The sequence below is a fragment of the Henckelia pumila genome, chromosome 1, assembly GCF_033568475.1.
Source record: "Henckelia pumila isolate YLH828 chromosome 1, ASM3356847v2, whole genome shotgun sequence".
NCBI lineage: Eukaryota > Viridiplantae > Streptophyta > Magnoliopsida > Lamiales > Gesneriaceae > Henckelia > Henckelia pumila.
Window position 1 is genome coordinate 105,160,828 of NC_133120.1, and position 26,871 is coordinate 105,187,698.

The following is a 26,871-nucleotide window of genomic DNA, read 5'->3' on the forward strand; positions in this document are numbered from 1 at the left end:
TACGAATCCAACGATATATCATATGCTACAAATTTCAATCTCGATGGCCGGAATCGTGAAGATGGCCGGAAATGGGGTTAAATATGCAGTTTTTGGTCATCTTCACGATTCCGGCCATTGAGATTGAAATTTGTAGCATATGATATATCGCTGGATTCGTATTTTTGAAACGATCCTACCGTGAAAATTTCAAGTCAATCGAAATTGTTTTGAGCACGGGTGTGCACGGATTTCCTGCACCCTAGGGTGCGGGGGATCAAATCTCTCTCTATGTATATATATATATATATATATATATAGATGTCAATATTGATATATTTTGACATGAGATCAATTTTTTCAATGATATTTATAGATTTTGGATATCATATCAGATATCAATCATGATTTCTTCACTTTCTTAATATACGAAATCATATATCACACCCGTGCTCAAAACAATATCTTTTGATATATCAAAATTGTAATCATGAATCTCTCAAAATTTTCAATATATTATATCATGATCATGAATTTCTTCAAATTCTCAATATAAAATCATGTTGTGCTATTTTATAGCCATCAACATATTCATGGTATTTAATGGGCACCAATATATCAATTATTTCATTGTGCTACTTCTAGAGCACCAATGAACATCTCTCATAAAATCGAGTATTGACAACACGTTGTGCTATTCCAATAGCATCAATAAAATGAGAATTATTTTTATTCTCAATTGGTTACAACATCCGCAATAAAATGAGAATTATTTTTATTCTCAATTGGTTACAACATCCGTGCTGATAACATGTTATAAATCCTAATAAAAATAGAGAGATGAGTAGAGAGAATTAATGAGAGAAGAGAGAATTTATATGAGTCAATACCTAGGTGCAAATTTCATTGAACTCAATCACCTCTATTTATAGGAAAATATTGCAAGATACAAATCTGTACAAATATTATATTTACATATTTATCTTGATCACATATCTTTAATAAGATAATCATATATAATAATAATATATTTATAACAAGGGGTGAATAATAACTTTTTTTTATGAAGCTTTTTTTCTTAATTTCAAACCTACCATTTTATATATTAACTCCTAAATATATTTAATTTTGTAAAGATGCTCAATTTCTCATATTTTATATAAAGAATTATCTTACTAAATCTTATATCATATTTATTTTTGTACAATATGGTAATTAAATTGAAATTTTAAAAAAAATATGCAAACATATTATGTTTCACACACAATGTGTGTGCCCAGTTTCTAGTTTGTATAATTATAAAGGGGTATCGTTGATATTTCCAAAAATTCCAGTATAGATAGTATAGATAATAGATATTAGTACTCACGTGCACGCGTTGCGTGCTTATTTAGTCCGTTTTTTTTTAACAAAAAACCAAAAAATAAAAGTAGAGAATGATTTTAAAAAATGTTTTTTTTTTTGTATATTAATTTTATAAAAGTGATATTTTCGTAAATTAGTAGTTATAATTGGACAAAAATAAAATGATACTTTGGATCGAAAAACAACAAATCCTCACAATATCTTCAGACTGAAGCAGGCAAATTCGTGGGCCGAATTTAGAGAACAAGAACAAACGAATTTCGTGGGCTTTCCAAGTTTGGTTAAGATCCGGAACAGGCCCAATCGTACTTGTACATTAATTTTATTCGGAATAACATTTGCCCATATTTGATTAAAAAAAAAAGAAATAATAATAATAATAATAATAATAATAATAATAATAATAATAATAATAATAATAATAATAATAATAATAATAATAATAATAATAGTAGTAGTAGTAGACTAGTAGTAGTAGTAGTTGCAGCAGCAGCAGCAGCAGCAGCATTAGCATTAGCCCATATGGAATGTGGTTCTAGTAATTGGGGAAAAAATGATTGTTTTTATTTAACTTTTTTTTTTGAGTGAAAGAAATGGTTGTTTTTAAACACAAGCGAATCAAATGAATTGAAAGCTACATGACCACTTAATTTCAAATTTTTGAAGAAATGTTCATAGTGTGTTTAGATGACTCGTGAGTTTTAACTCTTGGTTTTAGACTTGTAATATATGATTTCACTCGATAAAATTACAAAATTTTACCTAAAAAAAACACGCTTTATATCAAAAATATTTCCTATTTAGTCACCCGTTAAAAAATATTAGTTTTTAAATCAAAAATATTAATTTTTATGATAAATATATATGTGCAATGTGATTCATTTTACGGATAAAGATCCATAAGAGTTGTGATAGTATCACAAAAGACTTATACTCGTTTAAAAATATGAATTTAAGTCTTTTGTGAATTTGTGATATAACAGTAAAAAAAATATTGTATTAGTAAACACTAGTTATAAATAAGAAGTAAATTTACTAAAATATGTTTAAATGATACTTTTTATTGAATATAAATTTTTGTAATTTGAGAAAAATGGTATTTTTGGTTAAACAAAAGTTTCAAAATTAGTTACTCTAAAACCTCAATTTTAATAACATAATATAGATATATATTTATATGTTGTATATAATAAAAACTATAATCCAAGATACATTTTTTCCCAAATTAATGCACTAAAACACCGTCTTGGTGTGTTTTTCTTTTATAAAAACAAACGCGCGTGCACACAAATTTGTGTGTGGAAGTGTTCGCTTGATTATTGTGATTTGGAGACTACGGCTTAGAGTTCATACTAGTGTAACAATAGTATCATAATATTAAATCTAATTGTCCAAAATCCTTTTGGACATTTGAGATCGATGAAAAGATATGAATGAATATACACACATATTCAAATTAAAAATAAATTATTAGAAATATCGTGAGAGTATTACTTTTATATCAACCATCACATCAACCCTATATCAACGTAAAGTATACCGAGTTGAGTACGTGATAATGACTGTCTCAAATTCACCGTAATAAGAATTTTTTTTTAAAAAAATGATTTGATTATTTTTTCTCTATTAATTGTATTTATTATTTTTGTAAAATGTCGAGATTGCTGAAACATTCAATGAAATTATTGTTTGTCTGATAACTTATGATTTTGTAATTTTGATTGCACTTTTTTTTTTATCTATATGTATTTTCAAAAGTAACATGTCGTATGTTCAAAATTTGAAAATACAGATAATCACGTATAATCAATCGATAAATTTTTTCTCATGATATTTGGAACTGAAATTGGAATTGGAATTCTTGAATTTAAATTCCATTGTAGTGTTTGACTAATGTTATTTAGGAATTTAATTCGATAATTAAAATTAATCTAATTTTATATTTATAAATTTTTGTTTTACTTATTATAAAATATCTTTCTTATTAATAATATTTAATAGTCACATCTATTTTTTATACATGATATTTAATAAAAATAATTTATAAATATAAGGAAAATATTTATTTTTTATTAAATTAAATTTTTTAATAATGAAAAAATTCATCAAAATAAAATTGAGATAATATCATCAAATTTGATAAATTAAGTTTTTAACATTAAAAATAATCGAAATTCATCGTAAAAAGAAAGAATTTACATAATTTTTAAAATATATAAATATTTTAAAATGATTTCAAAATAATTTTTTCAATTTTATGATAAAATATTTATGAATTAAATATTTCTGCAAAGACATGATATTTTTAGTTATTTTGAAAAGAATTTTTTTTTTATCTGTATAAATCAAATCCCACGAAATTACATGAAATTTTTTATTTTTACTAAGGTTTCATTTAATTACTCAAATTACACCATACCCTACCAATTCATGATATCCACGGAAACACAGTACAGACTGTTATGCAATTTTTTCCTTGTTTATTTATTTTTTTCGGCCTTTTTTTATTGACTATCTTGCATTCCAAGAGCTGGTGGGCGAGCTCCGGCGAACATAACCGGTGGCGTAACCTCTTCCGACGGTGGCGGCCTTCGTTTCTGCGGCGAGAGTGATCAAATTCTAAGAACTGAAATGATGGTAACTGCCCTTTCGATGTCCATATCTAGCCTGGGCTCTTACCTTCCCAAATTATCATCGCCATCGCGAGCCACCAGAGCTAGAGTATGCACTCAGTCTCGAACACTTGCAATCCTCTCGGACCCACACGTTCTGCGGCTGGCAGAGACTCTAGAAGACTCCTTTCCTTCAACCTCTTCCACTTCCCCTCCGCCGCCTCTGCAGAAGCTCAGAGACATATCATCTGAGTCCCTTCTTTCTACCCCCTGGCCCTCTCGGAAGGACGAGGCTTTTAGATTCACTGACACTTCGTTTATCAAGAATTCCGATGTCCAACCGGTACAACCTTCCTCTTTGCAATCCCTGGCTTCCTTAAACGTTTTGGGCGATACCCTTTTGCCCAATCTTGCCATAGTTGATGGTTATTTGGTAGATTCTTTGTCACAATTTTCTGAATTGCCCGATGGGGTGTTTGTTGGTGCTTTGTCGAGTGTGAATTCTCAAATGATCATGAATAGGGTGTCTGAATATGCGTCCAGTTTTCAGGGGGATTTGTTTTGGTCACTTAATGGTGTGGGTGCTCCAGATATTATTGTTCTCTATGTACCTGAAGGGTGCAAGGTTGAGAGTACATTGCATTTGAGGTTTCTTTCATTGAAAGCGGACAAGAGTGATTCGAAAATGCTGCCTATTTCGAATCCAAGGGTGCTAGTTTTGGTAGAGAAGGGAGGAGAGATCAGTCTAGTTGAGGAGTATATGGGTGCCGATGGGGATGAAAAGTGTTATTGGACCAATTCAGTTATGGAAGTTGTCATTGGGGATGGGGGCAAGGTTACCCATTCTTACATTCAAAGACAGTCCAAGGAAGCAGTGCATGTGAAATGGACTTCAGTTCGCCAGGTTTGATTTTTTACCATCTAGTTTTTAGGGCAAACATTATGTTCATTCTTAACTGATAAATTTCTTTGATGTGCTGTTATCGTCCTTGTTACATAAATTTGGTGTAGATGAACTGCTTGATGCTTAGTATACAGTGGTCCCAATAGAATTCCCATTATGTCCCGTGTATTCATTCCATTTTGCATGATTGAGTTACCGAGTCTTTTCATGGAGTAAGCGAAGGGGTTTTTTATACTTTAGAGCTGTGGAGTCAGGGGGTTATCTTTCTTGGCTTCGTAATTGTATCTGACCATATTCTATTGCCTACCTCCATCAGAGATAGAGCGTATATTACTTCTCTTCTAAAGATTAGAAAGCTGATATTGGAAATACAATAAGTTTATTAATAACGACTAGTTACTGCACAACTTCTTTTGTGAAGATTAAAAACTGGGTATTGGAAATACGACGACTTTATCCATCGCGACTAGTTATTGTGCCAGCAAAAGTATGGAACTGCCCCATATAGTTTCTAGCTTCGGTATATTCTCCAACTCAATGTATTGTTTCCTATTCAAGCTAGGGTGGGCTTCACTAAAGAATGACTATTTGGGAGAACAAAAACTACAAAGATCGGGGAAAATAAGAGGCCAATACATTCTGTATAGGGAGACTTGATACTCCTAGAATTCCAAACTGGTTCGGCACATTGAAAAACATTGATTCCTGAACCTACATGTTATGGATTAAGGAAAGCAAGTGAATTGGGACTTTAAATTCTTGCTTGCTATTCAAGTGATAAGACATGTAGTACATTGCTCATCAATCAACTATTTCTTTCGAGTCAATAGATATACCATGAAAGTTAACTGTAAAAAACTGCTCGCCAAGTTAAAAATAGAATGCTGTGTGGATATTGTGGAATTGTGTTCTTCATTTTGTACAACTATTATTGGCCGAGCAGGAGGAAATAGGCGATGCTTTATGTGTTCTTGGGTGCTACGGAAGAATAGGTGGAATTTCAAATTGATTTAGCTATTGATTTTCACCTTAGAAGTAAAAAACGTATTCTGTAATCCATATAATATAACCATAAAAGAACTAAAGAAGTGTGTCCCTGCCCCGTCTTTTCCATTTTATTGCTCTTATAACTCTTTATATGCCAAAAGTGCATGAGAGACAACAGTGTGGATGCAACAGTTTGTTGTTGAAATGACTTAAAACAAAAAGAATGCATGCACGCACAAAACTTGATGTGGAGAGTATGCTATGTTCTTACATCAGTAGGCTTTTTGACTCTTATATAACCTTTGAAAAAACTGTCTTTTTTTATTGCTTTTGTTCACCAGTGGGTTCCCTAGACCGGAAAGTGCAATAATCTTTACAATTTTCTTCTTCTCCTTCCTCCGCTCGAAGATCACAATTGTATCCCAGTATTCACCGCTCTCTTGAAAAGTTATAATATCTTTAGTTCATTTTATTTGTACTTTTATGCCGAAAAATGGTAACAATAGTTTATTTCGTGTTACAAACTAAAACTATAACCATCAATGAAAAATTTGAAGATCACAGTACCAGATAAGTTGCTAATCCTTTTTTGCTGAGGTTGGTTACCAAGATGGTTTTTTTTTTATGGTGAAAAACCTTCACCTCACATAACGATGAAAGACTTGATATAAAGGGATGTTTTGAAGCCTTCCATTTGAGAGTTGCAAGTTTTTGCATAATCTACTGGATGGACCAATAGTTACTTAAAATCGAATTGTTTATTTTTAAGAAACCTGAAACTTATGTGACAAAACAACAGTCATATTCATTACCCAACAGCTGGCTAAGCCGACTTGTGCTAGATTCTAATTTTTAACCATTCTGCAACCTTCCCTACGATTGATAGAAATTCTCACTAGACGAGACTAACACTCTTGTCGATGATTTTGTACCTGATTACTTGAATCTATCTATCTATATATATATTGCTCAAGTTTCTGATCAATTGATGTTCCAAACTGAGATCTAATATACAGGAATCAACAAGCGTTTATGAGCTTACAGAAGTCAGCACTGGTGGAAAATTAAGCAGGCACAATGTCCATGTGCAGCAGGTCGGCGCGGATACTACAACAGAGTTGTCAACATTTCATTTGTCAATTGGCGATCAGTTACAAGATTTGCATAGTAAACTAGTGTTGGACTATCCACGTGGTTTTTCTAGGCAACTTCACAAGTGTATTGTTGCTCATTCACTAGGGCAGGCTGTTTTCGATGGCAATGTTCAAGTCAATAGGTATTGAAGCTTCTTCTCATTTGTTTTTGATAATTTGGTGCAACAAAATTATCTGGGCTAAAAATTATTGGGACCGCATATATAGGTTCTGTCACTTGCTGTGAGTTATAAAGCTTTGGAATAAAATATTTGAGATAGTTGCAGGAGTTTGGTAAGAAATCATTAGAGGTAGCTCAAAACATTAGGAAGCGGCTTGGTTTGTTTGCCTCTTGCTATTTATGCCATTGCATGAGTTTCATACACCTATTATAATTGCTGCTATATGTTGCAGAGATGCTCAGCAAACAGATGCAGGACAACTAACGAGGACCCTCCTTCTGAAACCTCGTGCGACCGTAAATGTCAAACCTAATCTCCAGATCATAGCCGATGATGTCAAATGCTCCCATGGAGCCGCAATTAGTGATTTGGAAGAGAACCAGCTCTTCTACTTCCAAGCACGGGGAATTGACATTGAAACTGCAAGAAAAGCTCTCATCTTTTCATTTGCAGGTGAGGTTATACAACGTTTTCCTGACTCTTGTATTCAAAAAACTGCCGAGAATTTGATAAGGGGATTGCTAGATCCTACGCCACCTTCAAGGTAATCACGGATTCATCGTGACCAATTTGCAAAATTTAATTTTGGATAAATTTGTTATGTGAAACTCCTAAGTTAATCTTGTAGATTTATTGCTGGTTTAGATGCGAGTTTACCTCATGAGGCATTAAACTTTTGGTATTTATTTCTCAAGAGAGAATCGTATAAATTATTTTTTCTCCAATATGCATCATTATAATAATAATCTTATGTGATATAGATGCAAAGTTAATTGTATGGATTAACACTTTTTCCCTCGGAATATATTGAAATAATTTTTGATTGGATTCAGGTATTGTGTAACATTGTAAGAACTGATATTGGTATCCCAGTTGATTTTTTACTAGTAGTATGATTAGTTTCTTCACAAAATAAAAAAATAACAACAATAATAATTATTATTATTAGTTTTTAAGACACTGTTTGATTCTTAAAATGAGATGACTAAGGATGAGATAATAGTTTGGAAGATGAGGATAACATAATTATTTTTTAAATCTAATTATTGTACAAGAATATTGAATCTGCAACACAGTTTCTAAATATATTTTAGTTTAAAAATTGTTTATGAATAATAAATGAGGAAAAAAAAACTCAGACAAGATGAAAAGTGTTCAAGGTACACAAGGCAAATGATTGATCGATGTCTGGACTCTGGAGTGTCTTTGACTCGTTCTTGCTCCAGGCCATATTGGGAAAATTACAATTATCCCATCTTCGAGAAGTATAGATTTTATAACATTAAAATATGAACATATTCAATCAAGCTTTCTAACAATTTGTCGTTCGCTGCTTGATTCGTGAGATGAAGGATATGAATGAATAACAAGAGTGGTTAAAAAATGATAGACTTAAGAAATTTATGTTGTATAATTATTCATTGTAGTGTTTGGTGCATGTGTTAATAATTGTTAGTATAATGTTGAACAATCCATACTTGTCTTGTCAACATCATCAAATAATACCTAAGCAATGAAATATGTGACAGTCGAAACATAAGCTCCGTTCAACTTTACGAAAAATCGGGGGGAAATCTAATTTTTATGTAAAAGATTATATTATAATTAAAGAAATTTAAATATGATATTTATAGTATTTCATTATTACTAATTAAAATAAATATTTAAAAATATATTTTTTAAGAAAAAAAAAGTATGAAGTTTTATCTTTTACTATTTAATAAAGCAAGAGGAGCTCATAGAAATCATATTAGGTATTTTTGTGTGATTTGCCTAATATATATCATTCGTATCAATAATAAAAAAAATAACTTTTTTGGATTATTATGTAAATTCGAAGACCCTTCAACTTCCAATACACACGTTTTTTCTCATCAACTTCTCAATCAAATTATTTCTCACTCCATGTACGTGCATTTCATCGCTCCTTCTCAACTTCTCAACCAAATTCACTCTCTGTACGTGTATTTCATTATATGATGATAGAACACAATTAGTGAGAGATAACGCTAATACTAATAATTTCTTAGATTGAGGATAATATTGTCATTTTATAACTCCATAATAAATTTGCATAATTGCATATACTATTAATATAGTAACGATAAGTCAATTTAATTTTTCTTTAAAAAAATTGGATATTTTTACCCAAATTTTGTTCTTATTATTATTTTTTAAAAATATTTTTCTAATTATATGGAATAAATAAATTGTTATAATTGAATTTCGAACTAAAAATTTTGTCCAATACTTGAAACCTTGATAACAAATAAACCCGATTTTTCTTTTCATTTTTGAAACCAGTCTAGTTAGGTACATTACAGTGGACAAGCGGTGTACAACAAATTTATACAAAAATCCAAAGAAAATGTTGGCAACATGAAATTGTTGGTAAGACAATCGAACGTCTGATCACCGATCAAATGCTTACTTACCATACTAATTTGTACACCTCTCGTGGCTTTTTCTTCTCATTTTTTTAAAGACACACAAGGCTACTCTTATTACTCCATCAGTACCATGGTTTGGACCTTGGGTGGTCGGGTGCCTTCACTGTGTTCATATATTTGCTTCGTTTCATTTGAATGCAGATAAGGTAAGGTGCTTGCAAAAATATCTCGCAGAACAAACATATCCTTAAGCATGGGGAGATAGGTATTCTCACCAATAACATTTCCAAAACCCCCATTCTTCCATCCCCATGGCAGCAAAAATCTCTCTATCACCTTACTACCACTCTTCCGCGGCGAACCACCGCCAGCCGCCTCCCTTCACCACCCCTGCTCAACTTCCCAACAAGAAAAGATTCACAGTTTTCTGCAGCTCAAGCAAGAGAGCACCTTCGCCACCTTCCGCCGTTGCCGAAGACCAAAAGAAGCAATCTTTGGCTGAGCAGCTTTTGCCCTTATCCGCCACACTTCTTTCTGATAATGCAAATAACACCCAGCTTTTGTCCAAGCCCAAATCCACATGGGTTAACCCCACCAAGCCTAAGCCTTCCGTTCTTTCTCTCAATCGCCATAAACGCTCTACTTATTCATACAATCCACAGATCAAAGACTTGAGAGAATTTTCCAAGAAACTCAATGAATGTGAGGAATCTGAATTCTTGGCTGTTGTTGAGGGAATTCCAACTGCACCCAGTAGGGAAAATACGCTTTTAGTGCTGAATGGCTTGAGGCCCTGGCAAAAGTCGCTTCTTTTCTTCAATTGGGTGAAAGCCCAGAATTTGTTTCCCATGGAGACAATATTTTACAATGTTACTATGAAGTCTTTGAGGTTTGGCAGACAGTTTCAGCATATCGAGGATCTTGCACTTGAAATGATCGAGAAAGGAATTGATCTTGATAACATTACCTATTCCACTATTATTACTTGTGCGAAAAGATGTAATATTTTCGATAAGGCCGTGGAATGGTTTGAGAGGATGTACAAGACGGGGCTGATGCCTGATGAAGTTACTTATTCTGCTGTTTTGGATGTGTATGCGAAATTGGGTAAGGTTGAGGAGGTGCTGAGTTTGTATGAGAAAGGGAGAGCTAGTGGGTGGAAGCCTGATCCCATTGCTTTTGCTGTTCTTGGTAAGATGTTTGGCGAGGCAGGGGATTATGATGGGATTCGGTATGTTTTGCAAGAAATGAAGTCTCTTGAAGTGCAACCAAATTTGGTTGTGTACAACACACTGTTGGAGGCATTGGGTAAGGTTGGAAAGCCCGGCTTGGCTAGAAGCTTGTTTGATGAAATGGTGGAATTGGGAGTCACCCCTAATGAGAAGACGTTGACTGCACTGATAAAGATTTATGGTAGGGCTAGGTGGGCCAGAGATGCATTGGAGCTTTGGGAACGAATGAAGTCGAATGGATGGCCTGTGGATTTCATTTTGTACAATACATTGTTGAGTATGTGTGCCGATCTTGGGTTGGTGGAAGAGGGCGAGAGACTGTTCGAGGACATGAAAGGTTCCCAGAAAAGCAAGCCGGATATTTGGAGCTACACAGCGATGCTTAATATTTATGGGAGTGGAGGAAAAGTGGATAAGGCCATGCTTTTGTTCAAGGAAATGTCCGAGGCTGGTGTGAATCTCAATGTCATGGGGTGCACTTGTTTGATCCAATGCTTGGGACGTGCAAAGAAAATTGATGATTTGGTTAAGGTGTTCAATACCTCAGTAGACTCGGGCGTGAAGCCAGATGATAGGTTGTTTGGATGCTTGCTATCTGTTGTCTCATACTGCGACGGGGACGATGCCAACAAAGTTCTCTCTTGTCTAGAGCTAGCAAACCCGAAATTGGTTGCTTTAGTCAAGCTACTATCAAATGAAAAGAACACAAACTTAGAGATTATCAGAGAAGAGTTCAAGGCCATACTGAGCAGCACATCTGTTGAAGCTAGGAGACCATTCTGCAACTGTTTGATTGATATATGCCGAAACAGAGATCTCCACGCACGAGCTCACGAGCTTTTGTATATCGGATCCATGTATGGACTCTATCCTGGTCTGCATACCAAAACCGAAGAAGAGTGGCGATTGAACGTTCGATCTCTCTCTGTTGGCGCAGCTCATACAGCATTCGAAGAATGGATGGGCACTTTGGCTAAAAGTATAGAACAACAAGAAACTTTGCCTGCTTTATTCTCGGCCAACACGGGAGCCGGAACTCATAAGTTTTCTCAAGGTTTAGGGAGTGCTTTTGCTTCCCATGCGGAGAAACTCGCAGTCCCTTTTAGGGAAAGTGAAGAGAAAGCTGGTTTCTTTTTCGCCACTCGAGAAGATTTGGTGGAATGGGTTCGATCAAAGGCTTCTGCTGCTGCGGCTTAAGCCCTCAACAAACAGAATGTTACTGCCAATGCAATTTTAGCTTGAGATTTCTATTCTGAATACTGTAAACACCCAAACTATAACAAATTATGTCGTTGCATATCAACTTATATTTATTTTTTGAGTCTCGAATCTTATATTTCATTTTAAATTTGAAATCTTGGTGTCAATGCAACTGATTTACGCAAGACCAAACTCTTTGAACCAAAGTAGCCAAAATAATCGAACTGGCAATCCACAGAAACAAAAAAAATCTCTGAAAAAATAAATTTTCTTTTGAGTTTAACCTTATTAGCTGAGTTTATTATGAAGGAAAAAAACCAAAATCAAGTCGCATAAATTAAAATATTGTCATAGTCCTTGTATTGTTTTGCTTTTTAAAATAAGAATAACTGAATAAGGAATCTGAATTTTAAACAAATATATGAATTTTGTTTCTTCTTGTATTTTGTGAAAAAGGTAATGACAACATTTTTTAGGGGAAAACAAAAGGGACAAAATCTCAATTTGAAAATTGGGGGGAACAATTGTTATTGAGTTCAATGGAATTTTCTTCAAAAAGACAGTTTTTTTTTTTTTTTTTCCTTTTTTTAAAAATATATATATATATTTGGGGCTTTATATAAAAATATCTCGAAGTTGAGGGGTTGAGATATAATTATCTATTTGCCAAAATTTGGGGTTTTATAATTCTGCATTCTTCAGCTTTTATCGGGCTGCCATTGACGGTTGATGTTATCTTGAGTCCATCATCTTCTGAGGTATTTGTCTCTCACACAAACATATAATTATGCATGTACGTAGGTTTGTGCGAGCTTGAGTGCACCAGAAAATAAACAAATGAATTATGTTGTTGAAATATGAGGAACTATGGGTAGCATTCAAGCTGTTTGATAGAATGACTCAATTGTTTTGTCATGGACTTTCCATTCCATCAAAGCTATTTGAGCTCATTCATTCTTTTTAGTTCACATAAATTGTTTTTCATGGCGTATTCGTTGGTTCGATCTAATGTTTTGTTCGTTTCTTTCTTTCTTTCTTTCTTTCTTTCCTTCATTTATTTTATTTTTTTATGGTTAGTTGACAGAATGCCCAGAAATTGAATCGATACGAACGCGATTGTAAGAATTGGGCTTGCAACTTTATTGTGCAAATTTACAGGAATTGTTGCATCTTTGGGGCTGTACTGCAACGTTGAGTAGATTGCGTTGCTACTGGTCAATTTGTTACGAAGAACAATGCATTCTTTATCAGCCACGAGGGTGCTTCTTTTTTGTGGTGATTCTTTATCTCTTAGAAAATTTTCGAGATTTTCGCGGGCAAAACCGTTGTACAGCAGCGTGCGCTTCGTTTGTCGGGTTGGTAATGGGAATGAGCCTCTCACTCTTGAAACTCTTGGCTTGAGTGATGAAGTGGAGACAACCATGGGAAATGAGAAAAATAAACTGAATCTTGGGATTTCCACAATTGAAGTCCCCAAAAGGAGAGAAAAGAAAGTTAGTCATAGAGAATATAATGCGGTGCAGATGAAAAGGAAAGTTGATACAGAGGCATTGGCTCCCTTTGCTGCAAAGTCTTTCTCGGAACTTGGCCTTCCGTCTTTATTAGTTGAGAGGCTAGAAAATGAAGGTTATAAAGTTCCCACAGATGTTCAGGCTGCAGCTATTCCCACAATCCTTAACAATCATGATGCTGTGATTCAGTCTTACACAGGTTCAGGAAAAACACTGGCATATCTTCTTCCTATACTTTCTAAAGTGGGGCCACTAAATAAGGATGATGAACCTAAGAACAAGATGAATATTGAAGCAGTGATTGTGGCGCCATCTAGGGAGCTTGGAATGCAGATTGTGAGAGAAGTTGAGAAGCTACTTGGACCTGCAGATAAGAGATTGGTTCAACAGCTTGTAGGAGGTGCAAACAAGTCGAGACAGGAAGAGGCACTTAAGAAGAACAAGCCATTCATTGTTGTTGGGACACCAGGTAGGATTGCAGAAGTAAGTGCAGGAGGAAAGCTTCATACACATAGTTGCCGTTACTTAGTTTTAGACGAGGTGGATGAACTTCTTGCATTCAATTTTAGGGAGGACATGCATCGTATACTAGAGCATGTTGGTCGAAAATCTAGTGCTGGTCAACATGCTGCGAATGGTTCTGAAGCAAGGCGAGTGGAGCGTCAGACTCTAATGGTATCTGCAACAGTACCCGTTTCAGTGATTAGGGCAGCTCGAAGTTGGGGGTGCGATCCACTTCTTATCCGGGCTAAAAGTGTAGTACCTCTTGAATCGTCACCAGTTGAATTGTCAGGAATGCCTTCTGATTCCAGTCCAGGTACAAACTTGCAAGCTCAAGCTTCAGTTCAGAGTCTACCACCTTCACTAAAACACTATTATACTGTCACAAGGATACAGCACAAGGTGGACATGTTAAGAAGATGTATACATGCACTTGACGCGAAATGTGTGATCGCTTTCATGAACCACACTAGACAACTAAAAGATGCCGTATTCAAGTTAGAGGCTCGTGGAATGAAAGCAGCAGAGCTTCATGGAGATCTTGGAAAGCTCGCAAGGTCATCCATCTTGAAAAGGTTCAGGCATGGGGATGTGAGGGTGTTGTTGACGAATGAACTTTCTGCTAGAGGATTAGATATACCAGAATGTGATCTTGTAGTTAATCTAGGGTTGCCAACCGACTCAATTCATTATGCGCATCGGGCTGGTCGCACCGGACGCCTAGGCAGGAAAGGCACTGTAGTCACCATATGCGAGGAGCCAGAAGTCTTCGTAGTGAAAAAGATGCAGAAGCAGCTTGGGGTTACAATCCAGTCTTGTGAGTTCACAGAGGGAAAACTTATTACTGAAGTTGATAACACGGTAAATGTTTCAAGGTAATGTTATTGTTTTGTTTAAATCTTGTGATTTATGGTGGCTTTGAAGTTTATTTCTAGCCAGGCCACTGTTTTGGGTTTGATTATCACTGCAACTCGGGAATCTTCCGATAGTTCAGCGAAGAATGTAAACCTTTTTATAGTTGACAGCTTGCAAACTTGGCTTGGTAAATTTTCGTTCCATGTTATTGTTTTTAGATCATTCTGAAAGGGGGTGAAATTGAAACTCATTTCCTGCACTGTTCAACCACTAAACATTTTAATTAGCATACATAATGTAGAAAATCATACTTGGCTCCCTGCATTAATTAATGCCGAATCACCATATAATCCTCTTGCAAAATTTGTAGCCTGATAGGAGTGCATTGGCTGCAATAATTAAGAATGAAGCAAAAGACATGGAGATAGAGACAACAGCTGCGTTCTTTAGTGAATTCCCATTTTCCATCTGTTGTATGGCTGGTACGGCTACAGAAGACGATGAAATAAGGAGATACCCTGCCAACTGTTACATGATTGATAAGAAAACTATTTTGAACGCTCCTCTATAAAAAGGGAGAGAATTCGGAGTTTGGGTGGTTTCTGTTCACAAAAGGTTTCCAGTTCTAGCTATTTTTTGCAGAACTCTGGACTAGTAGTCCAACTTCTGAAAAGACGCTTACAAGTCATAAAAAATGGACAACATTAGGGTACTTACCTGCATTTATTTTGAGGTGACATTAGTCCTGAAAAGGAGTTTTTCTATTCTGAAAATATTTGTTGTCCACTGATATATTTCCTTGGTTTGAGATGTTCCAACATAAACTTTGAATTTAGTGAGTTCTTTTCTTTGTGCAGGCGCACAATTAAGGAGGCAGAGGCGGAGACTAATGAATGTGTAGATGAAGATATGGTCCTCACTGAGAGTACACTTACTTGATCAAAAATGAAGCTGATGTAGTCAGATACCATATCCGAGATGAAAATGCCTCTATGGGCTATATCACAAATGCATTTGAAGAGCTGATAGGCTGCGTAAAGAAATGAAAGGACGTTCACACTGAAGCAGTACCTGCCCATAGTTAACCAAAGAACCGTTAAAACTTATACCATAGGACTTTACGCTGTCCCTTGTTCATATGTTTAGTATTTTTATTTTCCAATTACTGTCATCCAAATGGCTTGCATTTAATACATGAATAAAGACTTTAGCCTATAGTTTTGATATCGATGTCATTTATGTTCATCTATGTAGTGAATGATAACACGATGAATAGGATATTGCCTATGTGTGTGCAAGTTGTGTAAGTTTGTATGTGTCATGTGTGCCTGTGTGGTTAATTGTTGATGCTTACAGTAATTCAGGATGACTGCAGAATCTGAAGGATTGATTCTTTAGCTTAGAATTTCTTGGTGATATTGCTACTAGTGAGAGAGCAGAGCCGAAGGCCAAAACAAGTGCCAGAAACCGAAGAACGAGATTGACGACCTGAATCGGAGGCCTTGAGCTCCATCTGATCGAAGCGACTGAGAATGAATAAGGTGACGGTGTTGGCAGCTGTGGCTGTGGCGATGTATAGGCGGAAACAGAAGCTGTGGCATTAGACATAACTCTTCCACAGACCAGTTAGCTATCTCTGCTACTGCTGACAGTCTTTTGTCCAATTTTTTTCATTTCTGTAACATACATACCCTTTTCTTGCCAGGAAGATTCGTAAGCAATTTTCTAATTTTTCATGTTCAACAAACTCTATTTTTAAGGATGGGCTGGCTGAACAATTGTGGGCTTTTTCGCCATAATTGCAGTCAACGATGTCGAAACATTTAATTTTAAATTTCCTTTGTCTTGTGAGAATTGAAACTAATAAGTTATTAATAGCCCGACTTTGTTTTGTTGTCCGCCATTCTTTTGTTCAAATGTGGGGGATGATGACTCAGTGATGTCACCTTTCTATAAAAATTATTATTGAGTGGTGTATTCAGTTAGCTAACACTTCAAAAATGCTAAGAATATTAGGTGAGGATGTTGAAAATTCGCCGCAGTTGCAATCCAGAAAACGTTAACTATTGCTCCAGTTGCACCCCTCCAATACTTCATACTAAAAGCAGGATGGGGTAATCATTTTTTTGTTCATTTACATGTTTGTTATTATGATATGATGATATATCAAGGCTAGCTCCCTAGAGATTAATTGCGATCTCCAGTAAAAATTTAAGCTTGGTAAAATATATATGTTCTATAAATGACGTATTAATTTATCTATTTGCTTTATATTTTTATTTCCTAGAATATGTCTTCATGTTATTTTAACTATATCATCTTATATTAATATTTGATGCTAAATATTTCCTTTTGATAATGTGAGAACTTGCGACCGTTATATTTCTATTCGCAATGGATAAACTCTTGTGTTAAATCAATAGTTTGTCAATTACGCTAGTTAAGTAAACCGTATTGGACAAGTTCTATATGACAAGAAGCACGCTAGACAGGTTAACTTTCTCGGCCACGTTTTGTGCGAAAAACTGATATGAGAAAGTGTTGGTCGAGTAAAATATACTTTATTATATAATCGATTCAATCACATACATAGTTTGTGGGATCGGTCTATGCTATATCAAGTGTATTATACTTGTCCAATATCATATCGTGTGTGTTACACCTGTTATAGCATGAAATGAAACATAGTTTGTGTTATTTCCAATATCAAATGTGAAGTTATTCGGATAAATTATGTGATCCACCAAATCAAATGAACTGTTAATAAACCTAAAGTTGGCGGCGAGACACGTAATAAAATTATCTGCTATATTATAATAGTTCTAGCCCTTATGCTAACCGTAAAATCACACCAAAAATTCACACCTCTCTTTTATATTATATCTTAAATGACTAAATTATCCTCATTTTTCTCTAATATCCTTATCTCTTTTTATCTCTATTTCATTTTTCAAATTTAATCATTTATCAATTCTTATTAAATTATCTACATAATTTTTTACAACTTTTCTCTACTTTATATCAAAATTTCCAAATTTTTTCACCGTTATAATTTTTTACATTTTTTAAAAATAATTAAATTGTCGAGCAAGTGAAAATCACGTGCCACGGTCGCTAGTTAAAATAATCGATGTCCATAGACATACTAACCCGATAATATTGAAGATCTCTCAAAGAGGTAATTTATCCAAAAAAATTTCTTTAAAAAAAACCATTTCACTCAATACGTACGTCACTCCAATTGTAGACTTTTTAGTTGCGCTTTAGTCTTGATAAAGTCGTTTTTTTTCCCCAACAAACACTCAATTTCAAAATTGATTACAGTATATTCATTCAAATCTGAGTAAACTAAACATAATGAATTCAACTCAATATCATACTCAAAAAAACACTATTTGGTTGGTGGATATAGATGAGATGATAGAATATATATACAAGAATAATAATATAATAACAAAATAATCTACAACTATTTATATTTTATACTACTCAAGTAAAACATGAGATGAAAACGATTATACATAGTTATTTCTCGTTTGCACCAAACATAATATCACATATCAACATTAAACTAAAATCGAGCTTTTAGTATTTTCTTTTTTAAGTGTAAAAAAGGAGGTTTTAGCGAACCACCAAGTCAAATTAATTCTTTTTTTTATTAGGTCCTTGTTTGTAATTTGGAATCCAAACTACGCAGAAGGCCCATTATGCTTGCGCACTAATCCGCTGGGTTTTCGCATCTTTTCTTTACAATATTCTATTCAAAAGTTGATTTCCTTGCAAGGGCAAAAACATAAGATAAAATTTTTTCTCCAAACAAATTTGCTTTAGCAATCTGCACCGGCAAAAATGGCATCAACTTTCAGAAAATATAATTATTTATATCTTCAAATGACTTTCCTTCAAAATCTTTAGATCTATTGATCAGTACCCCACCATCTCGAGCCAGATATTATTTGTTATTTACAATCAAGACTCCAAATATCAACATGCTTCCCACAAGTTTCTTAATGCAAATATACCCAAGCACGAAAAATCAAGACTTGATCCTAGATGTCTAGCTGTTGAAAATATTGGCAACGAACAGGTGAAGTCTCTAGCCTGTATTATTGTTTCCTTTGTAAGGATGAAAAATATTATATAATAGACGAACTAAACTGCGCCGTGATGAACAAAATCAAGGCATGGCAGATAATTCCTTGGCGAAGTTACCGTAGGTAGTTCTGTAGCTGAATCATATTTCACTTGGAAATGAGCTTTGACATCCTGCTGATAAAGGATAATTACAGAGGTCAGGTACGTGGAGGCCGAGTAAACCAAACAGGAGACTTTAAAGCCAATTGACAATAACTGAAGACACAGAATACAGGCTTAATATGCATATCCATGAATACGTAAATAATAGTACTCCCTTAAAACCTATTTGGAACCCGAGTATGTTTGTTGAAGGTCCATGTAGGATAAATTGAATCAGTATGCAAAACAGATCGAGGTTGGATGAAGTAATATTCCTTTTGGAAAAATACTTATGAACATTAAAAAGAAGCATTTAAACTCACTTGTTTCATGGAGGCAACCCAATATCTGCACCAGATTTATGATCCGAGGATGGAGTTGTAGAATTAGAGACACGTTGTCCAGCAGTGGTTGAATCCCACTCCAAATCAAATGCATACTCTAGACGTCTTCCCAAAGCTTGTCCAAGAACTAATTTTCCGGATGCAGATACCATAGATTGCACAGAATCCTTCTCAGTAACTGAGTCAGCACCATTCGCATCATTACTTAAGGAAGCACTAGAAACTATATGAGCTGGAGCGCTGAAGCAATTTGCATATTGAATTTCCTTCAATGTTCTCTTCCTTATGATTGAAGGTGTGCCTTCATAAGTAATTGCTGACTTCATAAGCATACAATCTGGACAACTAGTGCCACTATAGATACTTAATGAGAGGTTCGCAAGGCAGGAATGACCATGCTCAATGCTGTTTTCAAGACCAATGCTCTTGCCAGGTGACTTCGAAACAACTAAATCATTCACCTGCGATGGCTGGCAACCCAAGTCATTCTCCATGTGATGAGCCAATTGAGATCTTTCACAGGCTCTGTTTCTTTTTCCAGCCCTTCGATTCACTTCTCCAGAGCCACGGATAGACAGACTTAAAATGGTATCGAGTGCAGATTCTTCAGACCTCATATCTGTTACACATGGGCTAAACCTAGGTCTTTTAGGAGGTCCAAACATCCTTTCAGATTTGTTTGCACGATCAACCTCAAGACTAGCATGACAATTCTCTGTCTGATGAAATGGATCCATGATACTGTTCAACGAGTTGGTTGACAGAGAATCCAATGATTGTCTCACGGAATTGACACTTCCACTGCATGGTTTACCAGATTTGTCACTGTTAACATTTGTTAACAAATCAAATTCAACGTAATTTTGGGGTGTTAAAATTCTAATCCCCTCCGAAGATGAGCAATGCCCCTGGAAATTGGGTCTAGCCTCTGATGTATCCGTGCAAAAATTAGGATTTCCAGCTTTCCTCTGGACAAAGTGACCGTGTTTACCAAGACTTTGGGCTACTCTAGAATAACTTTTGGATCCTGGCATTTCTTCATGATTGTCGCTCTTCGGAGATGTGGTCTCGAGCAATTCCAGGACAGAGAAACTATGAAAATTTAAATCCTGTCTTTTTTTGACAGAGCAGTTCCAGTGATTTTTAATAGCATTATCAGTCCTGAGCAGATAAACAATTGATAAAGAAACAATTGAGAATAAAGAGATGAAAGCTATAAGCAAATTAAAAAAATCAGCAGACATCCTTAGTTTTATTAAGATGACAATCAAGACAGTGTGAGAAAGATTAGAGCCACAAGGTTCAACATACTGGAAGCAAAATCTGCTAAGAAAGTTGCAAATATTCCATACTGAGTTTTACGGAAAAATGATACCTTCCTGGTAGAAACCTTGAAATTTCTGCCCATTTATTACCATACAGTCGGTGGCAACAAACAAGAATTGCTTCCTCTTCTTCAGTCCATGGATCTTTTCTTATTGTTGGGTCCAGATGATTGTGCCACCTTACAATCAAGTTGAGCGAAAGAGTTTCATATTCACCATCAGAACGAAGATGACTAGAAATAGAAGGAAATAAAAAGAGAAAAAGTGACACTCACCTTTCCCGGCACTGCTTGCCAATACGACCTGGTAAACAGTTTGCAACAGCTGACCATTTCTTAATGCCATACTTCCCAACCAACTCAATAATGAGATCATCCTCCTGATGTTTCAGATAATGGACATAATGATAAAATGAGCACAGGGTTTAGGGTTCACCAGTACACTCATAATCAACCAGTCAAGAGACTTGTTTACCTCCTTTGTCCATGTGCCTTTGACAAGATCAGGATTAAGAACCTTCTGCCAGCGATGCAAACACTGAACATCTGTCCTTCCGGAGATACATTCCGCTGCAAAAGAGAAAGGTCAATCAGTCAACTAGGAATGTTGGGAGCAACAACTGAATAAATTGCATATAGATATATCTTCGTCAGATGAATATACTATTAGGACTTAACTACTGGCAAGAGACTGTAACCAGAGTCATGGAAGCTAGCGCATCGAAACACCCAAGAAAAGGGCATTGTCCAAGTAGATCAGACACTTGCTGCTGAATTTTCCCAGCAGATAGCATTTGTTTTAATCCCTAAAAGCCAATTATGTAGTAACTAACATCCACATTGTAAAACATAACAGTCAAGAAATTAAAAATTAACCAAACATTTTTTTATTTTTATTTTTATTTTTATTTTTGGAATAACCATACATTTCTCTTCTGACAATTAAGGGAAAAACCCAAACCCAAGCAGGAAAGACAATAATTCAATGGTCACATATTACAATAAACAACCAGCTTTAATAAATAACAAATAAAAATTTAAAAAATCTCAAATCAGTTTACAAAAGCCAGGCGTATGGATTAGTACCACAAATACACAGGAAAAAAAACTGAAAAAAAATAGATGAAAACCCACCAATTCTTTTCCAATTTCTCCCATTGTACTTTTTTACTACTTCGGCTAGTAGCTTATCCTGTCAAAATATGAAGTCACGTTAGCTGCTTGCGAGCATAATTCTTCCGTACCTGCACCAAATTTTTAATTATGTGTGCATATATTCCTTTCTCTGGATATTTCCTGTCGTTTGACTCCAAACTCACTTGTCAGACACTATAGTGACATCAACAATCTTAGAGAGCAGCACAAAATGAAAAATCATATATTTCTATCACAGTGGTTAGAAGAAAGAGAGAGTTCATGTTCATTTCCTAATCCCTCTAGCTAAGGATCCATGATTAGTGGCTTTCAGATACTTTTGCTTCGCGCAACCACAACCAATAATCCTTGGCCAAAACTATCTAAAAATTCAAATATTTGGGCACTTATAAAACAATTATTTAAATGTTGAAACTCGAGAGTCTAGATGCAAACCTCATCAGTTGTCCAGCCTGCAGGTGAGAAACGCCGTGTAGTCAAACCAGAACTCCTTCGACTGCTGCACCATGTGAAAACAAAAGAAAAAATGAATGATGCCAAAAGATCAACCAATGGATTTGTAGCACTTCGATGGCAATCGACCTTTTCAGGATCAAATTTCTCCATGTACCAGATCAACAGAATTACAGAGTAATGCACAATGGTTTATTGATCTGAGCATATTGTAACCAAGGTCTTGACTCTTGAGTATTGAAATCACCAGCCAGCCAATACTGACTGACGCTCGATAAGGACAGATAGTTGCTCTAAAGGTTATTATGGTACTGCCTCAATCACCTCCTTATAAATAAGGATTTCAACAGCTATAAACCTTTCTATGCAGATAAATTGGGCAAAAATAAAATTTAAACTATGTGGCATGTGCAAAGCCAACAATATAAGGCAACAGAAGAACAGAGAATGAGTAAAAACCAATCATATCCATAATTTGATTAATCTACCACAGATGTAGCATCAGAGAACAATAATGCATAAAAAAACTACAAAATTACCTACCAAGATTCAGAGGAAGATCTTGGAGTAACTGTATCACAACTGCTCTCAGAGATCGAAGAAATTGAGGGTATTCGAACTTCTTTAGTTGAATCCAGGAAACATGATTCATCCTTGACCTGAAACATGGTTTCCTCTTCTACTGTGCTCACCAATCTACGATAAATTAATGCTAGGATATTAATCAACAAACGACTTATACCCCCAAGTTCAGAATCGAACAATGGATAGCTTCCAATGGTTCCATTCAAGTATTCAAAGTAATTTCGAACAATAAAATCAACAGAAGCAGATTTTACCTAAAGACAGATCAAGGAATAAAAGATACATAGTTATCTTGGGTGTATGTTCTCAGTTATGAGAAAATATTATTCCACCTAAATAACTCCTCAATACCATCATTTTATTACACAAGCCAACATAAACAATCACTCTTGAATGCAAGCGGAGACCAAAAAAAAAAAAAAGTTCCAAATACATCCTTATCAGCCGCAGCTAGATGTATTTTCCAATTCCATGAGAGATGAGAACATAAATGGGAAAAAAACCAACATAAATTCGAGTTCTTCAATTCATTTCACGTGAAAACCAAAGAAAGGCCAAAACTTTATAAAAATTCACGACATCCTCATTCAAATTTCCGCAATACAATCCATCAGCCGCAATCAGATCACCCGAATTCGCACCATCCAGTTGACGCAATCCACAAAAGCAAAGGAAAGTAGGAAACAATCAAGCTTTCTCATTCCATAAAAAATCAACAAACGCACACACATTAGTTTAGTAATAAATAATCCGAGCTGCTATCACTCCACTTTAATTCATTGAATTCCAATCCGTAACCGCCAATTCAATTAAATTAAATAACCAAAAAAAGTATCGGTTCACCGAAACTAAAAAACAAAAACAAAAAATGCAGCTACAAATCCACATATACGTACCATATACACATCGAGAGAGCGAGAGAAAACAACGGAGCTTTGGCGTTAGGGTTTGATGAACGGAGAAGCTTAATAAACTGAGAGAGGCAGAGGAGAAGAGTTAAAAAGAGTGAGTGATTGACACGGAGTAGCGGGAAACCAAGATTTAACAGACAGCTAAGAGAGAGAATTATCAAGCAACGGATTTTTTTTTATTTCATTTCATTTCATTTATTTTAACCAATAATAATAATAATCCCATATCTTTCCTTTATTTTCTCCCATCAATTAATGTAACGTCACATAATTTGTGAAATCTATTAGCCGGATACCATGCAACATGTGTGAATAATTATTAAAGCCTTTTTTAATTCAAAAAAAAAAACTATTAAAGTTTTTTTAAAAATAATTCTCTTATAAGAAGTTATATACATGATTCGATTCATATCTATAATTAAAATAATACTTTCGACGTAAAAATAATAAATTTTCATGAGTCGAATCAATTAGGATATCTATTTCATAGAACTGATTTACGAGACCGTCACATAAAAGTTTTTTTGTGTGTGTATTTTTATGATTTACTGAGGTAGTGTTTGAAAATACTATAAAAAATTGTAAATTTTTTTTGTCAAAATGAGTTTTGATCTTATCTCATTATATGTTTATCTATTTACGATTTTAGTCATTTCTTCACGTGTGAATCTGATGTTGATCTAAAATTGTTAAAAATAAAATAAAAGACTAAAACTGAAGATTTTCAATATATATAGAAGACCAAAATCGCAGTTAGATAAACATTTTGGATCCAAAAATTACAAATTTACTTTGTTATTATTATTTTTATATTGTTTAAGATTTAATTAACTTGAATTAGTTTAAATCAAATTATCATGGAATTTTTGGCTTTGGTGCATATATAATACATGATTGAAATATAATTTTTATATCAGGGATTTGTGCGTTAGGCTTTTGATTAACGTAACTATGATATTTTTAGATAACTTATCATTAATGGTAAGTTAGATCCAATCTCTCAGCCAGTCAACATTGAGTCCTTGTGTTATGCGATAAATGAGGCGAAAAAAGTATTCGAAATATTACCATAATTTTTTCAAATGGTAACCCAAAATTTTTCATGCTTTTCTCCCAACTTATATATTATTTAGGATAATTTGAGAGTTTATAAGTCCTAAAAAGTTTTTGACAGGAAAATTGAAGTTATTATAATCAGATGGGAAATAATTCATTAGACGATTGATTAGTATAATAATTAGAAACTTGCAAAGGAATTGGATAACTCTAGCTTATTTTCAAAATCTGATTTGATATTCTTGAGAAGGCCTAATGATGGTAAGACTATTCAGATTCCATGAGTTTAGGAAAACAGATAATAATACCATTGGAAGAATTTTATGATAAATATTTGTAAATGTTGTAAAAGGAGTTTTGAAACCCCAACTTCATCACCGTAATTCTTTCCTCCACATTTTATTTTGGACAAAAACTTCTATGAAACGGTGTCATTTTTTTAGACGGATTTTTAATATGGGTTATCCATTAAAAAGTATTACATTTTGTGTCAAAAATATTATTTATTATTATAAATATGAGTAGAATTGACCTGTTTCAAGGATGAAATCGTTTCACGGGAGTATTACTCTTTATTTATTGTTTAAAAAAAAACCCTAACACCAAATACTCTAGTAACACATTCATTCTCCCATAATCAACCCTAGTCCATCTCCAATATCATGTAGCAACATTACCAGCACTGTGGTGCGTTTAAGGGGTGTTTGATGTGAGGGCCTGACTAATGGTAGGGACTCGGGAGCAATAGCAGAGTCGGGATTTAAAAAATACCCGGACTAAAATTTTAAATTCTGAAATCTTTTAATTTTTTGAATTGATCCACTCGAGCTAATATCAAATTAATCCAAAATTTTATTAAATTAATATATAAAAAAGTTTTTAAAAAAATTGGGTCACCCGAGCTTTGTGGCTCCACTACTACTCTGGAGTTCGATTCTCTCTACCTACACTTTCTCCAATTGTCCAATGTGGTTTATTTGTCTAGCGTGATTTGTTAAATTATATTACCCTATTAGTTCGGTAGTTTACCCGATACACATCAAAACGTTGCGCATGTGAATTCCTATACAAATATATCAACGGCAATGTTGTTACAAAAAAAAAAATCACTTTGATTCGATACAAACAGTATTGTTTTTCATAGTTTTGAAGTCATTAGCCCTCATTAGTTTATATTTTAGTGGCCTTAATTATAATTAAGAGTCTGTGAGACGGTCTCATCTATGAGACCGTCTCAATCATACCCATATTTATAATAATATATAAGCAATACTTTTGACATAAAATATAGTAATTTTTAATGAATAACTCATATAAGAGACCCGACTCAAAAAAATGACCCTTGAGACCATCTCATAAGACTTTTTGTCTATTATTAATCAGTTGATCGAAAAGAAGTTCATGTAGCGACCCGACCCGGATCCACTACCTAATCAGAGTTAAGAGCATAATTAAGCATGCATTAAATAAAATCGCTGCGAAAGACTTAAATACAAGCAGACCGGCAGAATATAACCGGCTAATCAAACTCGATTTATACAACCCAATCGAATTACTTAGAAAAAAACCTACAGCCAAATACTGCTGTCTTCAAGGTCGCTGGTTCCTCCAGGCTCCTGGTGCTCAATCCTGCACCTACACCTGCCCCGTCGAATAGGGTATCCAGATACACAGAAAATACTGGACGTGAGCTCTAAGCTCAATACGAAAGCACGGATAAACAAACAAATATGATGCATGCAAATGACAGGGTATCCATATCTGGGATAACTATATACAAACTGCTCAGACTAGCGCCTGAGATATAAGCTCGTCACATCGGGGTAGTTAACCACTGTGTGCGACCACTCATTCCCGAATCACGGACGCGGACCACGGAGTCCTCGAGGTATCAGTACCTAAGGGTACTCGATATCAAACGTCCTAACAGGGTTGAGCAACCCTAACTGGCTCATC

The 26,871-nt window shown here is 34.7% G+C and overlaps 5 protein-coding genes across 8 annotated transcripts; 3 read left to right on the top strand and 2 right to left on the bottom strand.

Annotated features, from left to right (window-relative positions):
• Positions 1-3,799: 3,799 nt before the first annotated feature.
• Positions 3,800-7,804, top strand: LOC140887003 (protein ABCI7, chloroplastic). The gene is made up of 3 exons (XM_073293993.1): positions 3,800-4,860; positions 6,864-7,123; positions 7,395-7,804. The coding sequence occupies exons 1-3, from the start codon at positions 3,976-3,978 to the stop codon at positions 7,708-7,710; spliced, it is 1,461 nt and encodes a 486-aa protein (XP_073150094.1). The 5' UTR covers positions 3,800-3,975; the 3' UTR covers positions 7,711-7,804.
• Positions 7,805-9,670: 1,866 nt separating this feature from the next.
• On the top strand, positions 9,671-12,113 carry LOC140888984 (pentatricopeptide repeat-containing protein At5g46580, chloroplastic). Its single transcript, XM_073296682.1, has one exon. It carries the CDS (start codon positions 9,864-9,866, stop codon positions 11,979-11,981), a length of 2,118 nt encoding a protein of 705 aa, XP_073152783.1. The 5' UTR covers positions 9,671-9,863; the 3' UTR covers positions 11,982-12,113.
• Positions 12,114-12,649: 536 nt separating this feature from the next.
• LOC140880801 (DEAD-box ATP-dependent RNA helicase 47, mitochondrial) lies at positions 12,650-16,325 on the top strand. Of its 2 annotated transcripts, none has more exons than XM_073285580.1 (3): positions 12,650-12,742; positions 13,062-14,871; positions 15,709-16,325. In XM_073285580.1, the coding sequence occupies exons 2-3, from the start codon at positions 13,220-13,222 to the stop codon at positions 15,788-15,790; spliced, it is 1,734 nt and encodes a 577-aa protein (XP_073141681.1). In that variant the 5' UTR covers positions 12,650-12,742; positions 13,062-13,219; the 3' UTR covers positions 15,791-16,325. The 2 variants fall into 2 exon arrangements, with proteins under 2 accessions (XP_073141681.1, XP_073141690.1); XM_073285589.1 differs by having other exon boundaries at positions 12,690-12,742; positions 13,143-14,871.
• Positions 15,087-16,710, bottom strand: LOC140880810 (CASP-like protein 4A4). The gene is made up of 3 exons (XM_073285602.1): positions 16,206-16,710; positions 15,787-15,922; positions 15,087-15,376 (listed from the first exon to the last, which is right to left on the bottom strand). Exons 1-3 carry the CDS (start codon positions 16,457-16,459, stop codon positions 15,191-15,193), a joined length of 576 nt encoding a protein of 191 aa, XP_073141703.1. The 5' UTR covers positions 16,460-16,710; the 3' UTR covers positions 15,087-15,190.
• Positions 16,711-18,753: 2,043 nt separating this feature from the next.
• On the bottom strand, positions 18,754-23,954 carry LOC140875284 (uncharacterized). 3 transcript variants are annotated; one of them, XM_073278936.1, is made up of 9 exons: positions 23,845-23,954; positions 22,907-23,059; positions 22,346-22,409; positions 21,890-21,947; positions 21,231-21,325; positions 21,032-21,135; positions 20,807-20,935; positions 19,411-20,592; positions 18,754-19,107 (listed from the first exon to the last, which is right to left on the bottom strand). In XM_073278936.1, the coding sequence occupies exons 2-8, from the start codon at positions 23,029-23,031 to the stop codon at positions 19,416-19,418; spliced, it is 1,752 nt and encodes a 583-aa protein (XP_073135037.1). In that variant the 5' UTR covers positions 23,032-23,059; positions 23,845-23,954; the 3' UTR covers positions 18,754-19,107; positions 19,411-19,415. The 3 variants fall into 3 exon arrangements, with proteins under 3 accessions (XP_073135037.1, XP_073135039.1, XP_073135038.1); XM_073278938.1 differs by having other exon boundaries at positions 18,754-19,117; XM_073278937.1 differs by having other exon boundaries at positions 18,754-19,120.
• Positions 23,955-26,871: the final 2,917 nt, after the last annotated feature.